At 38.6% G+C, this 15,170-nt stretch overlaps 1 protein-coding gene across 27 annotated transcripts in view; it reads left to right on the forward strand.

Annotated features, from left to right (window-relative positions):
• RBFOX2 (RNA binding fox-1 homolog 2) overlaps nt 1–13,519 on the forward strand; it is a 286,813-nt gene extending 273,294 nt beyond the window's left edge. For 10 of the 27 annotated variants that reach the window (XM_032138945.2, XM_032138947.2, XM_032138954.2 and 7 more), the window contains 5 exons: nt 1,418–1,457; nt 7,260–7,336; nt 10,986–11,074; nt 11,522–11,594; nt 13,272–13,519. In XM_032138945.2, the coding sequence (XP_031994836.1) occupies nt 1,418–1,457; nt 7,260–7,336; nt 10,986–11,074; nt 11,522–11,594; nt 13,272–13,326 (334 nt within the window). In that variant the 3' untranslated portion in view covers nt 13,327–13,519. Of the gene's footprint in view, nt 1–1,417; nt 1,458–7,062; nt 7,095–7,259; nt 7,337–10,985; nt 11,075–11,521; nt 11,595–13,271 lie in introns of all 27 variants that reach the window. The other 17 variants (XM_032138957.2, XM_032138958.2, XM_058431737.1 and 14 more) reach the window with 3 other exon arrangements.
• The last annotated feature ends 1,651 nt before the right edge of the window (nt 13,520–15,170 follow it).

The raw sequence follows: 15,170 nt of genomic DNA on the forward strand, positions 1-15,170 counted from the left end.
CACCTACCTATAAGAAATAAGTTATTTCATATTCAAGTTAAAAATATGATTTGATGACTTTACTTGTTAGCTTGTTTATTGTAACAGAGAAGGTAGTGGTGAAAATTTCCAGCTTGTTTAGTTGAATAACCAATAAACAGATCATCTAAATTAAAACAATCTGATCTTGACTTCACAGAGATGAAGAAGAAAGTTTTATCTTTTATCTCTACTGCTATTCCATGTCTTTTGGTCCCAAAATAATGTTTTGGGGAAAGTCTGTATGCACAAAGTTACCTCAGAAGGTTAGAAATCTATATTTAAGAATATAGTGTTGCTTAGGTTTTTTTTTTTTTTTAAAGTCATGCATTGTCTGTTTGCTACAAATTCATTATCTAAACAGGAAAATAAACCCTTCTATTCTTAACCAGCTACCTTTTCAGATTTATTCTTTTAAATAAGACAGGGTGTTCTTTGGTCAATCCCAGAACTTCAGTAATCAATTGTATTTTTCAGAATTCCATGAATACTCTTATGGTCAAAAAAGAACCCTTAAAATCTTCCAGTTACTCCTTCCCACTCTGGATTATATTGTTACTATCTGGGATCCCCACTGCACCTTTCAATTCTTGGACCTTGGACCAATCACCTTAACCTTTAGCTCATTATCTCTGCTTGTGAAAGCAATGCATTGTGGGTATTTTTGGTTGTGTTTTTTTTTTTAATTACATTTCTCTGTTTACTTTGGTCAGAATTGATTGACTTGTTTTTCTGAGGTGTTGCATTGGTTCTTAAAATGCTGAATAATAATACTTTGCATGCTTGTGTGATCAGCCAAATCTTATCGCATGTCTAATGTGCAGGGTAAAAAGCAGGTGATGTATGGATATCAGAAAAACATTCACATATTATTACAATACTGAAAACAAAATACTTAAATGTAATTTAAAAACATACTTTGCATACAGGCCCTGCCCTAATGGAATTCTTTGGGTTCAGTTTTTCATGTTAAACTCCTCTTCACCCCTACCCTACTTTGTAAGCTCTTTAAAAAGAAACTTCCTCGTAGGGCAAGCTTATTTTTAAAAATACTCCATATACAAAAAGTTGTTTCCAAGCCAGCAGATTTTGGATAGATATAATAGGCTCTTCTAGGAGTGCTTCTTATTGTGTGAATCGTACTTTAATTACCAAATATCCAGGTTGCGCATTCCAGTTTTGCACACTTTTCCCTCTCCTCGCATGTCCTGGAGCTGTGTAACCTTCATGTGCACTTTCACATTTTCTCACCAACTTGCTGAGGCCCCAAGCCCAGGTTATGAATTCATACATCACCTGCCTGTGTAGAGCGCATGTGCATGCTGCCGTCCTCAATAACCGGAATGTGTTTCTGTTTTTTTGTTTTTTTTGTTTTTGTTTTTGTGTGGATTTTCTGCAGTGTGGTTTACCAGGACGGATTTTACGGTGCTGACCTCTATGTAAGTACACACACTGGGGCCTTCTCGACCCCATCCCCTGACAAGCCAGCCTTTTTTTTTCTGTTTCTTTGGTTTGGTTTGGTTTTTTTCCTTTTAATTTATTTAATTTTTATTTTCTTTTTCCTTGTGGATATATATATATATATTTATATATTTAAGAATGCAAGCATGCTTCTCTGCCACTGCGCTTGCCCCTGGGTGCAAAAACTAAGCCTTTGGGTTTCCTGATCATTGCAAGGGTCAGTCTACTGGACATATTCTTTTCCCTTCCCTATACCCACAGATGTTCTGTGGATCATTAATTTACTTGTGAGATGATCAGCAGGTTTAAAGTCTTTTATTATTGTCGTGTCATTTGCATACATAAATAACAGGACTAGCTTAGCCTTAAACCAGCTCTTTCCCTTTTCTGCTTTTCTTCTCATTTCACATCCCTCTTTAGATCATTAAAGCTGTGATTTAGAGGTTAATAAGCTTTCTGAACTGTACATTTTCCTATTTTACCTACTTTGAGAGAACATGACCTTGTGATAGCCAAATAAGGAACCGATGCCAGCGAAGAGTGTGTAGTAATGAGAAAATGCCAGATATTTAGTTCTTAAGAGCCATTGGAGGAAACGAGTAGCATAATCAGCAACCCAGACTCTTCTTACAGCCATTTGACTATCATAGAAGATTTGCTGACTCTACTAGCCATAGTAATATGGACTCCATTACTTAAACTGTCTAGCTATCACTAAAGTTCCATGATTGGTTTGTCACATATTATTTAAAATGTGGACAAAGTGATACAATTGACAAAGTAGAAGTTTTTGAGTTTTGAAGTCTTTTATTATGACCTCTCCAGATGGACTTTTTCTGAATGCAAGCTTGATTTAATCGCTCAAGTCATCAAGGGAAAATTTTTATAAGAAAAACTTGTCAGCATGAAATGATTCTGTGGGGATAGGTTAAAATTGTCTAGAAATGCTTTCTCCACCCTTACTTTCCAAAATCAATAAGAGGACATTTTTAGTGAACTGTTTCCACAGTCTACCAGAGATTCTCAAGCAACCTAAAAAAGTTAATGCACTTTCAGAATGCACTCAGAGGTTTTGCGTTTTGCAGGAAGTAGAGATGGGATGATACAGTTCTTCGAGGTACGGGTGACTCACCTATACTACTTAGCGTAGGCCTGTAAGGTATGCCTTAATTTAATAACTACTTGAAGGAAACTTAGCCATGATTTGGTCCAACCTCCTAACTTACAGATATATTTCTCAGAGACTTACCCAGAACTACATAAATTATTAATAAAGTCAGTCATAGAACCCAACCAATCCATATTTCATTACCTCTCTTTGTACTTTAATTAAAATCCACCTCTTTCCTCAAAATGTTTTCAACAAGTAGTGAAAGATATCTTTTTCCTATGTTCACAGTGAAGCTTGAGAACTGGGGAATCTATCCTACTTTTACACCAGATTACACATTTCTAAATACACATACTTAACATATGATGTTAGCATGTACATTCTCCCATATACATTAGCATCCATATTCTCATGAAACTCATCTTCGTTATTTAACTTGTTTTCTTGAAATCTGATCTATTAGAGCAAGATTTTCCATTTGAATTATTTCTTAAATCAAGTTTTTTTCTCTAATGTGTTTCTTATTTGGGGATTTATTTTTCTTAAATACAACCTATTTATGTCTTATTAAGACTTGCCTACTTTAGGCTGGGCACGGTGGCTCAGGCCTGTAATCCCAGCACTTTGGGAGGCCGAGGCGGGCAGATCATGAGGTCAGGAGATCGAGACCATCCTGGCTAACATGGTGAAACCCTGTCTGTACTAAAAATACAAAAAATTAGCTGGGCGTGGTGGCGGGCGCCTGTAGTCCCAGCTACTCGGGAGGCTGAGGCAGGAGAATGGCATGAACCCGGGAGGCAGAGCTTGCAGTGAGCTGAGATCGTGCCACTACAGTCCAGCCTGGGTGACAGAGAGACTCCATCTCAAAAAAAAAAAAAAGACTTGCCTACTTTGGCCAGGCATGGTTGCTCATGTATGTAATCGCAGCACTTTGGGAGGCCGAGGCAGGGGGATCACTTGAAGTCAGGAGTTCGAGACCAGCTTGGCCAAGATGGCGAAACCCCATCTCTACTAAAAATACAAAAATTAGCCGGGTGTGGTGGCACACACTTGTACTTTCAGCTACTTGGGGGGCCAAGGCAGGAGTATCACTTGAACCCTGGAGGCAGAGGTTGCAGTGAGCCGAGATCGTACCACTGCACTCCAGCCTGGGTGACAGAGCTAGACTTCGTCTCAAAAAAAAAAAAAGACTTGTCTACTTCAACCTTGTTAAGTCATCCAATTTTTTAATAGTTATCTTACCTCTTTTACAATGTAAGATTTTATTGAGACAGATGATTTTTCTGTTCCTGTTAATAAAGTACTCTTGATTTTTTTTTAATCTACTAACTGGATTACCTTGCTGAGCTAAACACAAGTAATTCAGTGATCTTGCTGAAATAATTTTTTTTGACCAGTGGCCCCTTGTTAATGAAATAGTAATGTTATTATTTCTTAGTTCTTATCTTAAAGCAGAGTTACTTAGAGAAAAAAAATTGGTCACTAGTGCTGAAATAATATCCATGCCCCCACACGAAAAGCAAGAATACTTTATGAGGTAACTACTGAGTTAGGCCTAATACAACTGTTGCTTTTAAAACTGTGTATTCTGTATTCCACATGTGAGGGAGCAAAGGATACTTCTTCAGAAACAGACAACAAAAAACTATCATTTTGCCTTGAGTTTGTTCTGCTTCTCTCCATACATTTCCCATCTGTGGAAATCTGTCAGTATACATTTAGTTCTCATTTCATCCGAAAGGCATATTAGAAATAGAAGGACTAGAGAGTTTAGTATAAAAAGTGCACCGAATCAGAGCTTGAAGAGAAGACACGAGGGAAAAGATTTTAAATTGCTGGTTATGCTTAAGTTAAATGAATTTAGGCTATTAATTGTGCAAGGTTTTTGTAATCCCTTTCACAGTCCCATTCTTAGACAGTGATTCCTGCTAGCCATTTTCTTTCTGTTTCTTTTATGGCACATTCCTCTCTGGAGAACTGATCTAGCAATTGTGTTCCTAGTTTGTAAAGAGACCTACCGTGATAGGATTTGGGAGTGTGGCAGCTAGATTATGTATCCACCCCTCCCTCTTCTTTTTTGGCCAGTAGAAAAGGCATAGTTCGCCCTAATTCGCTTTTTAAATGGGATAACAAACTGCTCCTAAATCACCTCCTGTGAAAAGCATGCTTGCATCCAAAGGAAAGAAAAGGCTGGTGGGCCCCTTGCGGGCTTTTTGTATGATTGTTTTCCTTCCACAGCTGTGTTTTTTGAACTGCTCTTCCTGTGTTCTGTTATAGAATAGTCTTACAGGAACCAATCATTAGCGCTAAAATACCTCAGGTAGGAGTGCCAGTGTGACCTGCCAATCAATCAGATTGTGGATTGCAGTGAAAAAATTGAATTATACTAACCATTCCAGCTCCACGTTAGAGATGGGAACAGAGGCTTTTTTGGACAATCAAGACTTGTGAGCGTGTGATCTAAGCCCTGCTACCTCAGCAGTGCCCACAGTCACATTCCGTACATAATGGCACTTCCTCCAAAATTAAGTGCTCCTGTCCTCTTGACACATATCCCAGCCAGGTGTGTAATATGCACTGTCCCATCACTGCCACCTCTTTTAATCTGTCAGTCACATTTACCTGTGGTATTTAAACTGTTTTTTTATATTTAGATCTTAGCAGTTGGGGACATTTTCTTACTACTATAAATTTAGAAAAGAGAAAAAAGAGGAAGTAGAACTGTACAAATAGGATTCCTGAATCCCACATTGGGCCCTGTAGTGAAATACCAGTCGTAATTGGACTGTGTTGCTACATAAGTTTGAAGTTGCCTTAAAAATCTAGACATACGGAACTCAAACATTGAGACATGCATTTCCCTTGGCCCCTTCTCCTTTCACCTAAGAAGATCAGTGAGTTCATTTGGATAATAGCATACTTGTTAGAAGGATTGCTGATAGCTGGATGCTAGGAGAAAGAAAATAGTTGATGGCTTTTCACAATCCAGTTTATTTATGTGGCTACCCAGCAAGATTTTGGAAATGAACTAATTTGGGGAGATGTGGAATAATAATGTTTGAAAGGTTTGATTTATTGAAAATCGTCTCTCATCTACCATAGAAATAATAGGTGGAAGACATCAAGTTGATCATAGCAATTTTTTCTCTTAATCCCAATTTTAAATAATAATAAGATTAAATACTTTAAAATTTTTTTCATAAGTACTTTTCAAAGGAGATAGACCTCAATCAAAAGCAGTGACAGTATCACCATTATTGTAAGTTTGTGTGTTACTCACATTTAATCAGTGATGCCATTTTGCCACAAAAGAACTCTATAATATCTCCTAGAACCATGGTTCTTAGCAGGGGTGGGGAGGTGGTGAGGAAAAAGAGGGAATTAGATTCATCCAAGGATAAATAAAGTGATTCCTGGAGGCCTAGCATTAAACCCACGCTAGTTGGAATAGATCTCTGCTCTGCTGTAGTGATTTTAAGCATCACACCTGCCATTCCTTACCCACCCCCTGCCGCCATCCCCCAACCCTCCTGCTCTATTGATCTATACAGTACATGTAGGTAACAAGCTTTCATTTTGTCTGCTGGTCTTGAAATACACACTCTCCTCCTCAGTGTCACATAATGTCATTGTCTTCCAGGTAGAAAGAAGGTGTCTTGACATCACATGCTCACCAAAGTCCTGTTTTAATGTAAACCTAAAACAAAAATGTAATAAAATTAAAGCCTAGGTTAAAATCAAGACAAGGCAAAAGTCTACCAGTGTGAGATTAAACTAATAAATATGCAGATAAAGGTTAGATATAGGAGGGATTATATTCTATTGTATTTTGCTCTAGTTTAAAACCCAGCTACAGAACTGTGCCGAAAGATCATGTGGTCAATGTGGCAGCATCATAAAGTTAATTCGATGATAAAATTGGTTCAGAGCAGAGTAGAAAAGCCCTAGGAGATGACATTGAGCCATGAAAAACTGAGACTTTAACAACTGCAGAAAACACTGGAAAGGATCTTAAAGCCAACTTTTCAAAGGCATTTTCCTTTGAAGAAGCTGGAACTTGAAGTCAGAGATATGTTACAGACAAGTGAAAAAGTAAAATTCCTAAACACGGGAAATATTTTAGCAGAATGCTGTGGATTAGAATATACGGTTGTTGACAGAGGGTGAGCATACATGTGAGTGCTGTGGGTCAGGACTGAATTATATTGCCAGTGTCAGGCAGGTTGAATAGGGGAGCGATGGAGCATTGGGCGGCCCCACTGGGGACACCAGGTTTCATTCAGAATGAATTGCAAAGGAATAAGAATAATTCTTTTTAAAGGGGTGTGTGTGTATCTGAATCAAGCTTAGCCAAGCCAAACTTTATCCAGCTATCAGAGTTCCAAAAAGCCGTCCGTGTGTGCCCTCCTACATTAGGGTGTGCTGTGGCCATGCTAATCCCCATTTTTTGTTTTATTTCAAATCACACACAGATAGAATCTGCAAACTGCTTCAGATCAAACAGGTCTGATTGTGTGTAAATACATATGTCCTTTTTAATTTTTATTATTAATGGTTGCTTCAGTTTTGCATCAGTGCATGGTTAAAAGCAATACACATCAGCTATTTCATGACTTCATATCTCCAAATGAATTATTTCTCCTCTTTTTTTGTTTGTTTGTTTGTGCAGTCAGCTGAAGAAATGTTAACATCTCACTCTAAATCTCTCAGTGGAGTCTCTGTTCCCTTCTCTGATATAACAGATGGGTTACTGCTTGTTATAATTATTAACATTGTGGTGTGGGCCAGGGCTAGGGTGGGCAAGATTGACTATTTCTTTGGGCTGGGGAGGGGCCAGTCGTTAGGGTATGGAATGTTAACTCAGTGGTGACTGACTGTTTCCGTAATACCAGGTCGTTGTGGCTGCACGCTCTAGTAATTGAGGCTGTGTACTTCACCGAGCTTGTGGTAGAACCTAGGGCAAACCGCTGTCCCAAGAGAATGCTGGGATAGATAGAGTTAGCCAATACGAGTCTGAACGTGGTGATTTTGCTGGTTGTTTTAGCTCCAGATGTTGGCATGCTTAGTTTTTAATGTGATTAATAAATGTGGCGCCATATCCCTCCCCACGCCTGAACCCTGTCTCTTCTACCTCCCTCCCACCCTTGTTCTTTTTGAAAAACTTAAGAAACAGTAATGAAAACCTTGGTGTTTCAAACTGCACTTTGTTCTCATGTTTTATAAAAGCCTTTTTAGATTTGCTAGTAAGAGTGAAAGCTGAAAAAATGGTTTCTCAGCCTGAAATTTCTATGCACTTTGAAATCTGGAATAGAAATAAATATATCTGAATTTTCTTTGTCTCACATTTTATGATATGTTTTGTTGAATAAAGCAGCAAAAATACTTTCGAGTAAGTGTGTATGTGTGCGTGTGTGTGTGTGTGTGCGTGCATGTGTGTGTGAGAGAGAGAGAGAGGAATACATCCATGATACACAATTTTTCTACTTTTGGAGTAGTCATTAGTGAATTACCAAGTTAGTTTAGTAGGATATTGCCTATCCTAAAATAGTTCATCTTTTAACGGTTTCTCTGTAATGCCATTATTATAAAGTAATTAGGAGAATAATCATGTTAAAGTCATCTGCTTTAAAAAAAAAACTATTAATGTGTTTTTTCTTAGTGCTGATATTCTTCTCGAGCCTTTTGTTTTCAGTAAAATATTTGCAACCCTGTTCTGTTTTCTTCAACTTGAAAAGCAGAGAACTTCATCATGTTTAAATTTCAAAGTCAGAGTTGACTTATAAAAGAAGGAAACTGCTACAGATAGATTCTCTCCATCTCCTTCTGGATTGGAAGGAAGATTCTTTTCCATAGTCTGATCCATTTGAATTGTTTTGATTAGCAGTAACATTACTCCTAAACCACCAAGGTTCCAATGGCTTCCTGTAGGCCTAGGAAAATGAGGGGAAATTGGTTCTGTCAGCAACCTCACTTAGAACGTGTTTTTTCCAGAATGAGTAGAATACAGCTCAAAGCCATGATTTGATAGAATACTCAGAGATCGTACCTCCAGTACCTCACTCAGTCTTCCTGAGAGTCAGGTGTGAAACCTACCCTTGGATGAGTGCTTTTGAACCTCAGTATCCCTTTGCAAGAATTTATACCTCTGCCATATGGCATAAGACTTCAGTTTTTATTTTTTTACTTAGATAAACATGAATTGGGCTTTAACTGCTTTTATTGCCCTAACTTTAACATTTTTTTAATGTTACTTTGATGGTTGGAGTAATACTAAAGAGTAAAATGCTGAATTACCCTTGTTTGCAAAGAAGTTTTACTAAATAGCCCTGCTGTAACTTTACACTAGCAAACAAATTCTAAACTAATGGAACCCTCTCTAGTTATAATGAAAAATTACTAGGGTTCATTTTAGTGTTAAAATTCCAACTGTAATTAACGTTTGCTTTAACAAATGTTTAAAAAAAAAAGGTAGAGAAATAGTTAAATTATGTTGTGGCCAGGGTGTACAGCTTTGCCCAGATCTGCTGGCCTGCCCATTTGCATAGACCTGGCTAGAATTCCAGGGAACCATGTTGATCAGAAACGGCCCCCAAGGGTGCTTCCTGCCATGTTCCCATTCATTACCATTTCATTGTCAGTGTTTGGTAATATTAATTAGAGTCTTCATATATCTCTGGAAGAATTCGTAATTAAGAAGGAAATGTTTACTTTCTAAGTCACTCATTTGAAAAACAAAGGAGGAATAATGTATAACCACTGAAAGCCAGTCAGGGATTTTTTAAAGTACATTTGAAACTATCCTGACTTCAAGCAGCATAAACTTGAAGAGCAGGAATAAATTTCCCTCACAATGCAGTTTCTTCATTTAGAGAAAGCACAAATTATGTAAGAAAGAAGCAAAAGGCTTTAGAAGCTCATAAGAAATTATAGGTATTTCTAAAATAAGGTGTAACAGAAATAAAAGAAGCATGCTAGGACCTGCCACGTAAGATGGTTAAGAAGAACAGGGGTCCCATTAGAAAATAGTTGTTCTCAATCCCAAGAAATGATACAGAAGTAAATTTGAAATTTCTTTTGTAGATTTAGAAAAATCGAACATTTGAAAAAATAGAAAGTAGAAAGCGCAGGGCAAAAACCTTCAGATATCCATGAGAAATGAGCACATTTGATCCACAGAAATAAAGTGTTCATGCTATTGTTCACTACTGAAATGATGTTCAGTTGGGCCAGTTGAACAGAGTTGTTTTTGATAGTGAAAGGCCAATAATAAAAATTTGCATCTGAATTACATTTAGGTAAAATAGATGAATTCTAGAAGGGTAAAGAAAAATAATAAACGGTAGAGTTTGCCACTTTTTAAAATATCCTGTCTCATGTGGCAAGCATTTGTTGTTGTGATTGTCTCTTGAAATGCTTTCTGAAAGAGTACATGATTCACCCTGATAGTGAAAACCTTTTGTATATTTGGGTTATCGAAACTGAGGTGAAATAGAAGGATGTGATGGTTTGAAATTCTTTAGGACTGAGAGGATATTTGGACTATTGGAAGAAAAGCTCAGAGTCTACTGTAAGATTAATATGTAAGAATCTCAAAACCTTTTAGGTAGGAAAATGCAGTTAAATGCTAGAAGCAGGGTTCCTGATCTATTTGAATCCAGCCAAAGAATCCTCAGAAATTTGTAATTGATTGGCTCAAGTATGAAATGTAGATCTGAATTGGCAGACTTTCCCTAAAGGGCCAAGTGGTAAATATTTTTGGCTTTGTAGGACATTGGTCTCTGTCACAAGTACTTTCAAAAACAGGTGGCAAACTGCATTGGCTCACAGGCCAAAGTTTGCTGACCCCTGATCTACATTGTTTTTCCTTCTAAATATTACCTGATTATCTTAGCTTCTTGGCAAACATGCTAGGCCGGATGGAGCAGAGGTTTCTGTTGCATGCTGTAGTCTCTTATTAATGAATCCATCCAAGAACACGTTAGAGAATCTGAAGTCAACACATACAGATTTCATATGTTTTAACTTTATAATTTATATTTCTTGTCAGAGTTCTCCCAACTTGCTGTAAATATTTTCGCTTTTGAAAGTTCCAACAAAGACTGTGAAGTAAGACAGATCCAAAATTATATCTTCATTTCTTGTATTTAACAGGTACTACCAAACTTTACTTTTATTACTATCACAAATTGGAAAGCCAATCCTTGCATATCGTAGGGCCTAATTTTTTATTGGAGGAATAATAACATGCAGACTGATGCAGTTTGAAACATTTTCTTCCCATGTGTGTGTCTGTGTTTGTGTCAGTCCCTGTGTCTACATGTATGTATGGGTGTGTGTTTTTCTGTACACCTGGGGGGAGAGGTATCTGTAAAGTCAGTTCTCTTCTCTCCTGTAGGGTGGATATGCAGCCTACAGATATGCACAGCCTGCTACTGCAACCGCAGCCACCGCTGCTGCAGCCGCTGCAGCCGCTTACAGCGACGGGTATGTACAGAGACAGTGGTGAGCTTTGGGATGCATGAGAGCTGTTCCATCCCAGAATGTCACCCATTTTCCTCCCTTCACCGTTTCCACAGCAGCTCTTAGCACATCGGGCATCTTGCCAGCCTGGGCTTTCTGCAGACCTCTTGATGGCCTCTGTCATGCGACTCTGTCCTCCGCTCCCTCTTTCTTGTTCTCATCTCTTCTTTGGCTTTGACTCCAGTCCCTCTCTTCCTCGTCTCCAACTCCTTTCTTTTCCATTTTATGGAAGTACTTCAAATTTCTTCGGGGAGTAGAATTAGAAAGGTTTTTTCCCATTCCTTATAATTCCAGTTTCCTTATGATAATCCAAGACCAAGTGACTCACAAGTCTTAAAGCACAGTAATCCCTTTAATTTTTTTAGATCATACACTTTTCTTTATCTGTCTGATTGTGTTTCTTCTTTCCAGTTATGGCAGGGTGTACACAGCCGACCCCTACCACGCCCTTGCCCCTGCCGCTAGCTATGGAGTTGGCGCTGTGGTAAGTATATAATATACCGTTGCTTTATAAAACCATTTCATTCCTTCTTTTACCCATAGATGACAGAAGATCTAGGGAGGTAGTAAATTCAGCCTTTCTTCCACCATCAAGGTATTAAAGCCACACAGATCTATGTGGAAGTTTCATGTCTCACCCTCTTTATTTGTGTGTTATTATAATGTGAGCCACATGGCCTAGTTAAGGGCAGCAGAAAGGAATGATCATTGATAGTGTGCCCCAAGTAGTGGCATCATCTGTGAGAGAAATAGGGGAACTGGTGAATGTTTCCTATTGGTTCAAATGTTGAGTGCGTACCTGTGGCATAGTTTCATTCATAGGCGTTGGCAAAGGAGCATGGAGCATAAGGCGCTAGTATTCACAGTAAGCTTTTCAAAAACTTAAGTTTCAAATGCAAATCTAAAGGATGTCTCTGCTCTTCCTAAGCCTTCTGGTAGATAGTACTAGAAATTCCTAAGTGAATGCTTTATAGGGTATTTTATTATTGGTTATTGATAACAATTGTGGCAAAATATGGTGTTTTTGATAGAATTATCGAAGAAGTCCATAGAACTAGCATAATTTCTTCTGACCAACCACCTTACTGCAATATTATTGTATTGGCTCGGATGCCTCCAGTTTCAGTGATTAGGACTCACAGGCTGCAACAAAGACAGGCCATTCCACAGTGACACCTCTGCCAGGCTTGCTCTCTAATCCAAAATGCAACAGGGCAACTACCTCTGAACATGGGCAGAGTTGTTTGAAAAGGAGACAGAGTGAAGTGTAAAATGTAAGACCTAAAGGAATATGAGAAAGCTACTTCTCACACCAAATTTCTACTGATGAAGATTTGCGGAAGGAAGTAATGGGGGGCCCTGAGGGAATATATGTTTATAAATGAAGTAGAGCATTACAATATAAAGGCAGTGGTGGAAGTTCCTGAGGTTGTATTTCCTCCTAAACTGATTTAAGTCCTATGCTAAAAGAATGACCTGAGAAAGATACATTCCTGGGAAACTTCTAATTGAAAGAGATAAGCCATTAGAGAAAGTCATTTGGTAAAGATAAAGGAGTAAAGCCTAGATAAAACCCCAGCTAGATATATAAATGTGAATGTGTCAAGAAACAGCCTAGTTGGTGTGCTTCGTAGATGATAGAGGAAACAGACTCTATTAAAGACTGGCTCAGGTTTAGATGCGGCACCATCTCAAACATGGGCTGTGACCACACATGGCAGGGATCGTGTCAGAAGTAATGTGCACTGCCGATGGGTCATATTTGAGAAGGGGAAACTGGTGATCTGTTTTCCACCAGGATTATAAGGCTGTATCAAGGTAAACAAAAACCTGTGCTTTTAAAAATCAAACTCTTTGCAGAACTAGTTTTCAACTGTGTATTGTTTCCCTTCTGTGCTAATTCATGTAAATAATGAAATAAAATGTCGTCATACTCTTCCTTGAGAATATCAGGTCAGCAATAAATATGTTGGGCTCTGGTTTGAGCACCTTAGAAGCAGAAGTTGGTTTCCTGACTTCACTGCACAAGGCAATGCTTGATCAGTTGCTTTGAGGCTTCAAAGCAGGCTGTGTTTCTAGATCCCTTTCTGGACATTTTTCTTCACTGTTAATGCTTCTTTCATCAACCTTTTAATTATTTTTATCTCTTTAATTACTGCAGGCGAGTTTATACCGAGGTGGCTACAGCCGATTTGCCCCCTACTGAAGTGACGTGAGACCCCTGCAAATGGGACAGCCCCCCAGTTCATGAGGCCTGGCTATTGCAATATTTACTAGTAGAGGAACTCTATAGCAAGATGAAGAGGAAAAACAAACAAACAAAAAAAAACACAAAAAAAGAAAGAATACTTTTTTATACCTCACTATGTTCTTTGAATATGTATTTTTCCTTTAAATTTCTGCCTTTAATTCTTTTGTTCCAAAGATTGTGCATTTTTTTCTTTTTTTTTTTTTAAACTGTGGTAAAAAAAAAAAAATAATGCATTTCCATGTCTGTATGTCCGTGCTTAGCTTATTCTATCAATCACGGAAGAGGCAGTCAAGGAGGAAGGAGAGACATTAGGAGCCGATAAATGCATCTGATCAGAAATCAGCAGACAGAATTACCAAAGTGTATCTGGTGCTGAATGGCTGGGGGACAAGCAGAAGTGGAAGAGATCTTTCTGCAACAGGATATTCTTCTAGTCTTCTGAGTTTCTGGTCTTTGACAGGCAATTCTGGTTGGCTGTGGCTGGAATCCACATGCTGATAGATAGGAATTTGTGCTTATAAAGCAGGAGAATTAAAAAGACGCTCTCCTCTCCTCTTCCCTCCTGTCTTCTCCATTCTTTTTACAATCATCTTACACGCACAGCCTGAGACAGTGGGCATAGTTTTTGGAATTATAGTATTGATATTTCCAAACGTGCTCTCAGACTGTGGATAATAAACACCTCATTAGGAAACCGATCTCAGAATGAACTCTGGAGTATGAAAAAGATCATTTCTTTTGTTCCTGTAACCTAGCATTCCTTCTAGGCTTCTTCTCCTTTAATTGAACCACAGCTTAGCTCATGTATTCTTTTATTAACACCCTGCTCTCATGTCGATAAGATTCAGGAATTTAGGACCCAGGGACAGAAAAATGAATAAGCCAGTGGCCAGATTTCCCCCAGATGTCTTGAGGATTAGAAGTACAAATTGTTCACAGCCATTAAAGAGGGCGAGGAAGAGAAAAGGAATATTAGAAGATCTGGTATTTCTTACTTTTTTCTTGCCTCAGAAAGTACAAAGTTTAAAAAATAGAATAAAGAATCTGCTGGGGAAAGATAGAGTACCAGGTCCTAGGTCAGTAGTCCCTGGAAGTTTTGGTGATGAGGACATGGAAGGGCAGGCAGAGGCACTTTGTACTTGCTCCAAAGCCATAGGAATTTTCATCTTCCAGAGCCTTTATGAGTCACTTCTCTATCCACAGTCTTGAGCCTGTGGCTATCCCGCTGAGCTTCTCACTGTCCTCCAAAACAGCCAGCTGAGCACCCGGACCACTTTGTGTACATTAACACTACAGGACATAAAATGGAGGCCCTGAGATTGCTGCCTTCCCATATTGGAAGGAGGGTCTGAAATGGCAAGGGTCTTCTATATCGCCAGAAAGAGTCATGCAGTGAGTCACTGCCATTGCCATCTGGCTGTAATTTTCTATGTTATCAAGGTAGGAGAGAGTGTTTCTCTTCTAGCTGTTAGACAGAACTGATAAAAGCAAGTGTCCTACAGCATTTCCCAAATGAAGGCATTAGGAAATAGAAAAGCATGGTCTTTTTGGCTCCCTGGTCTATTCACATTGGTACTAGGGTGACCTTTCACCCAAGGGACAGCTGCTAAAGGGAGTAATTCAGAGACATGGAGCTTCTGGTTTGTTATGGGTTTGTTTTGGGTTTGTTTTTAACTCCTGCCTCCACACATGTTCTTGACTGATAACTGACTCATGTCCCTGAGTTAAAATGACTGACCTATGACAGCACCAAGCATTCTTTGTAAGCAGAGTGATGTATCTGAGAGGGCGTTGACCTGTCATGTAGAA

The sequence above is a fragment of the Hylobates moloch genome, unplaced genomic scaffold (genome assembly GCF_009828535.3).
Source record: "Hylobates moloch isolate HMO894 unplaced genomic scaffold, HMol_V3 SCAFFOLD_19, whole genome shotgun sequence".
In the NCBI taxonomy this organism is placed as follows: Eukaryota; Metazoa; Chordata; class Mammalia; order Primates; family Hylobatidae; genus Hylobates; species Hylobates moloch.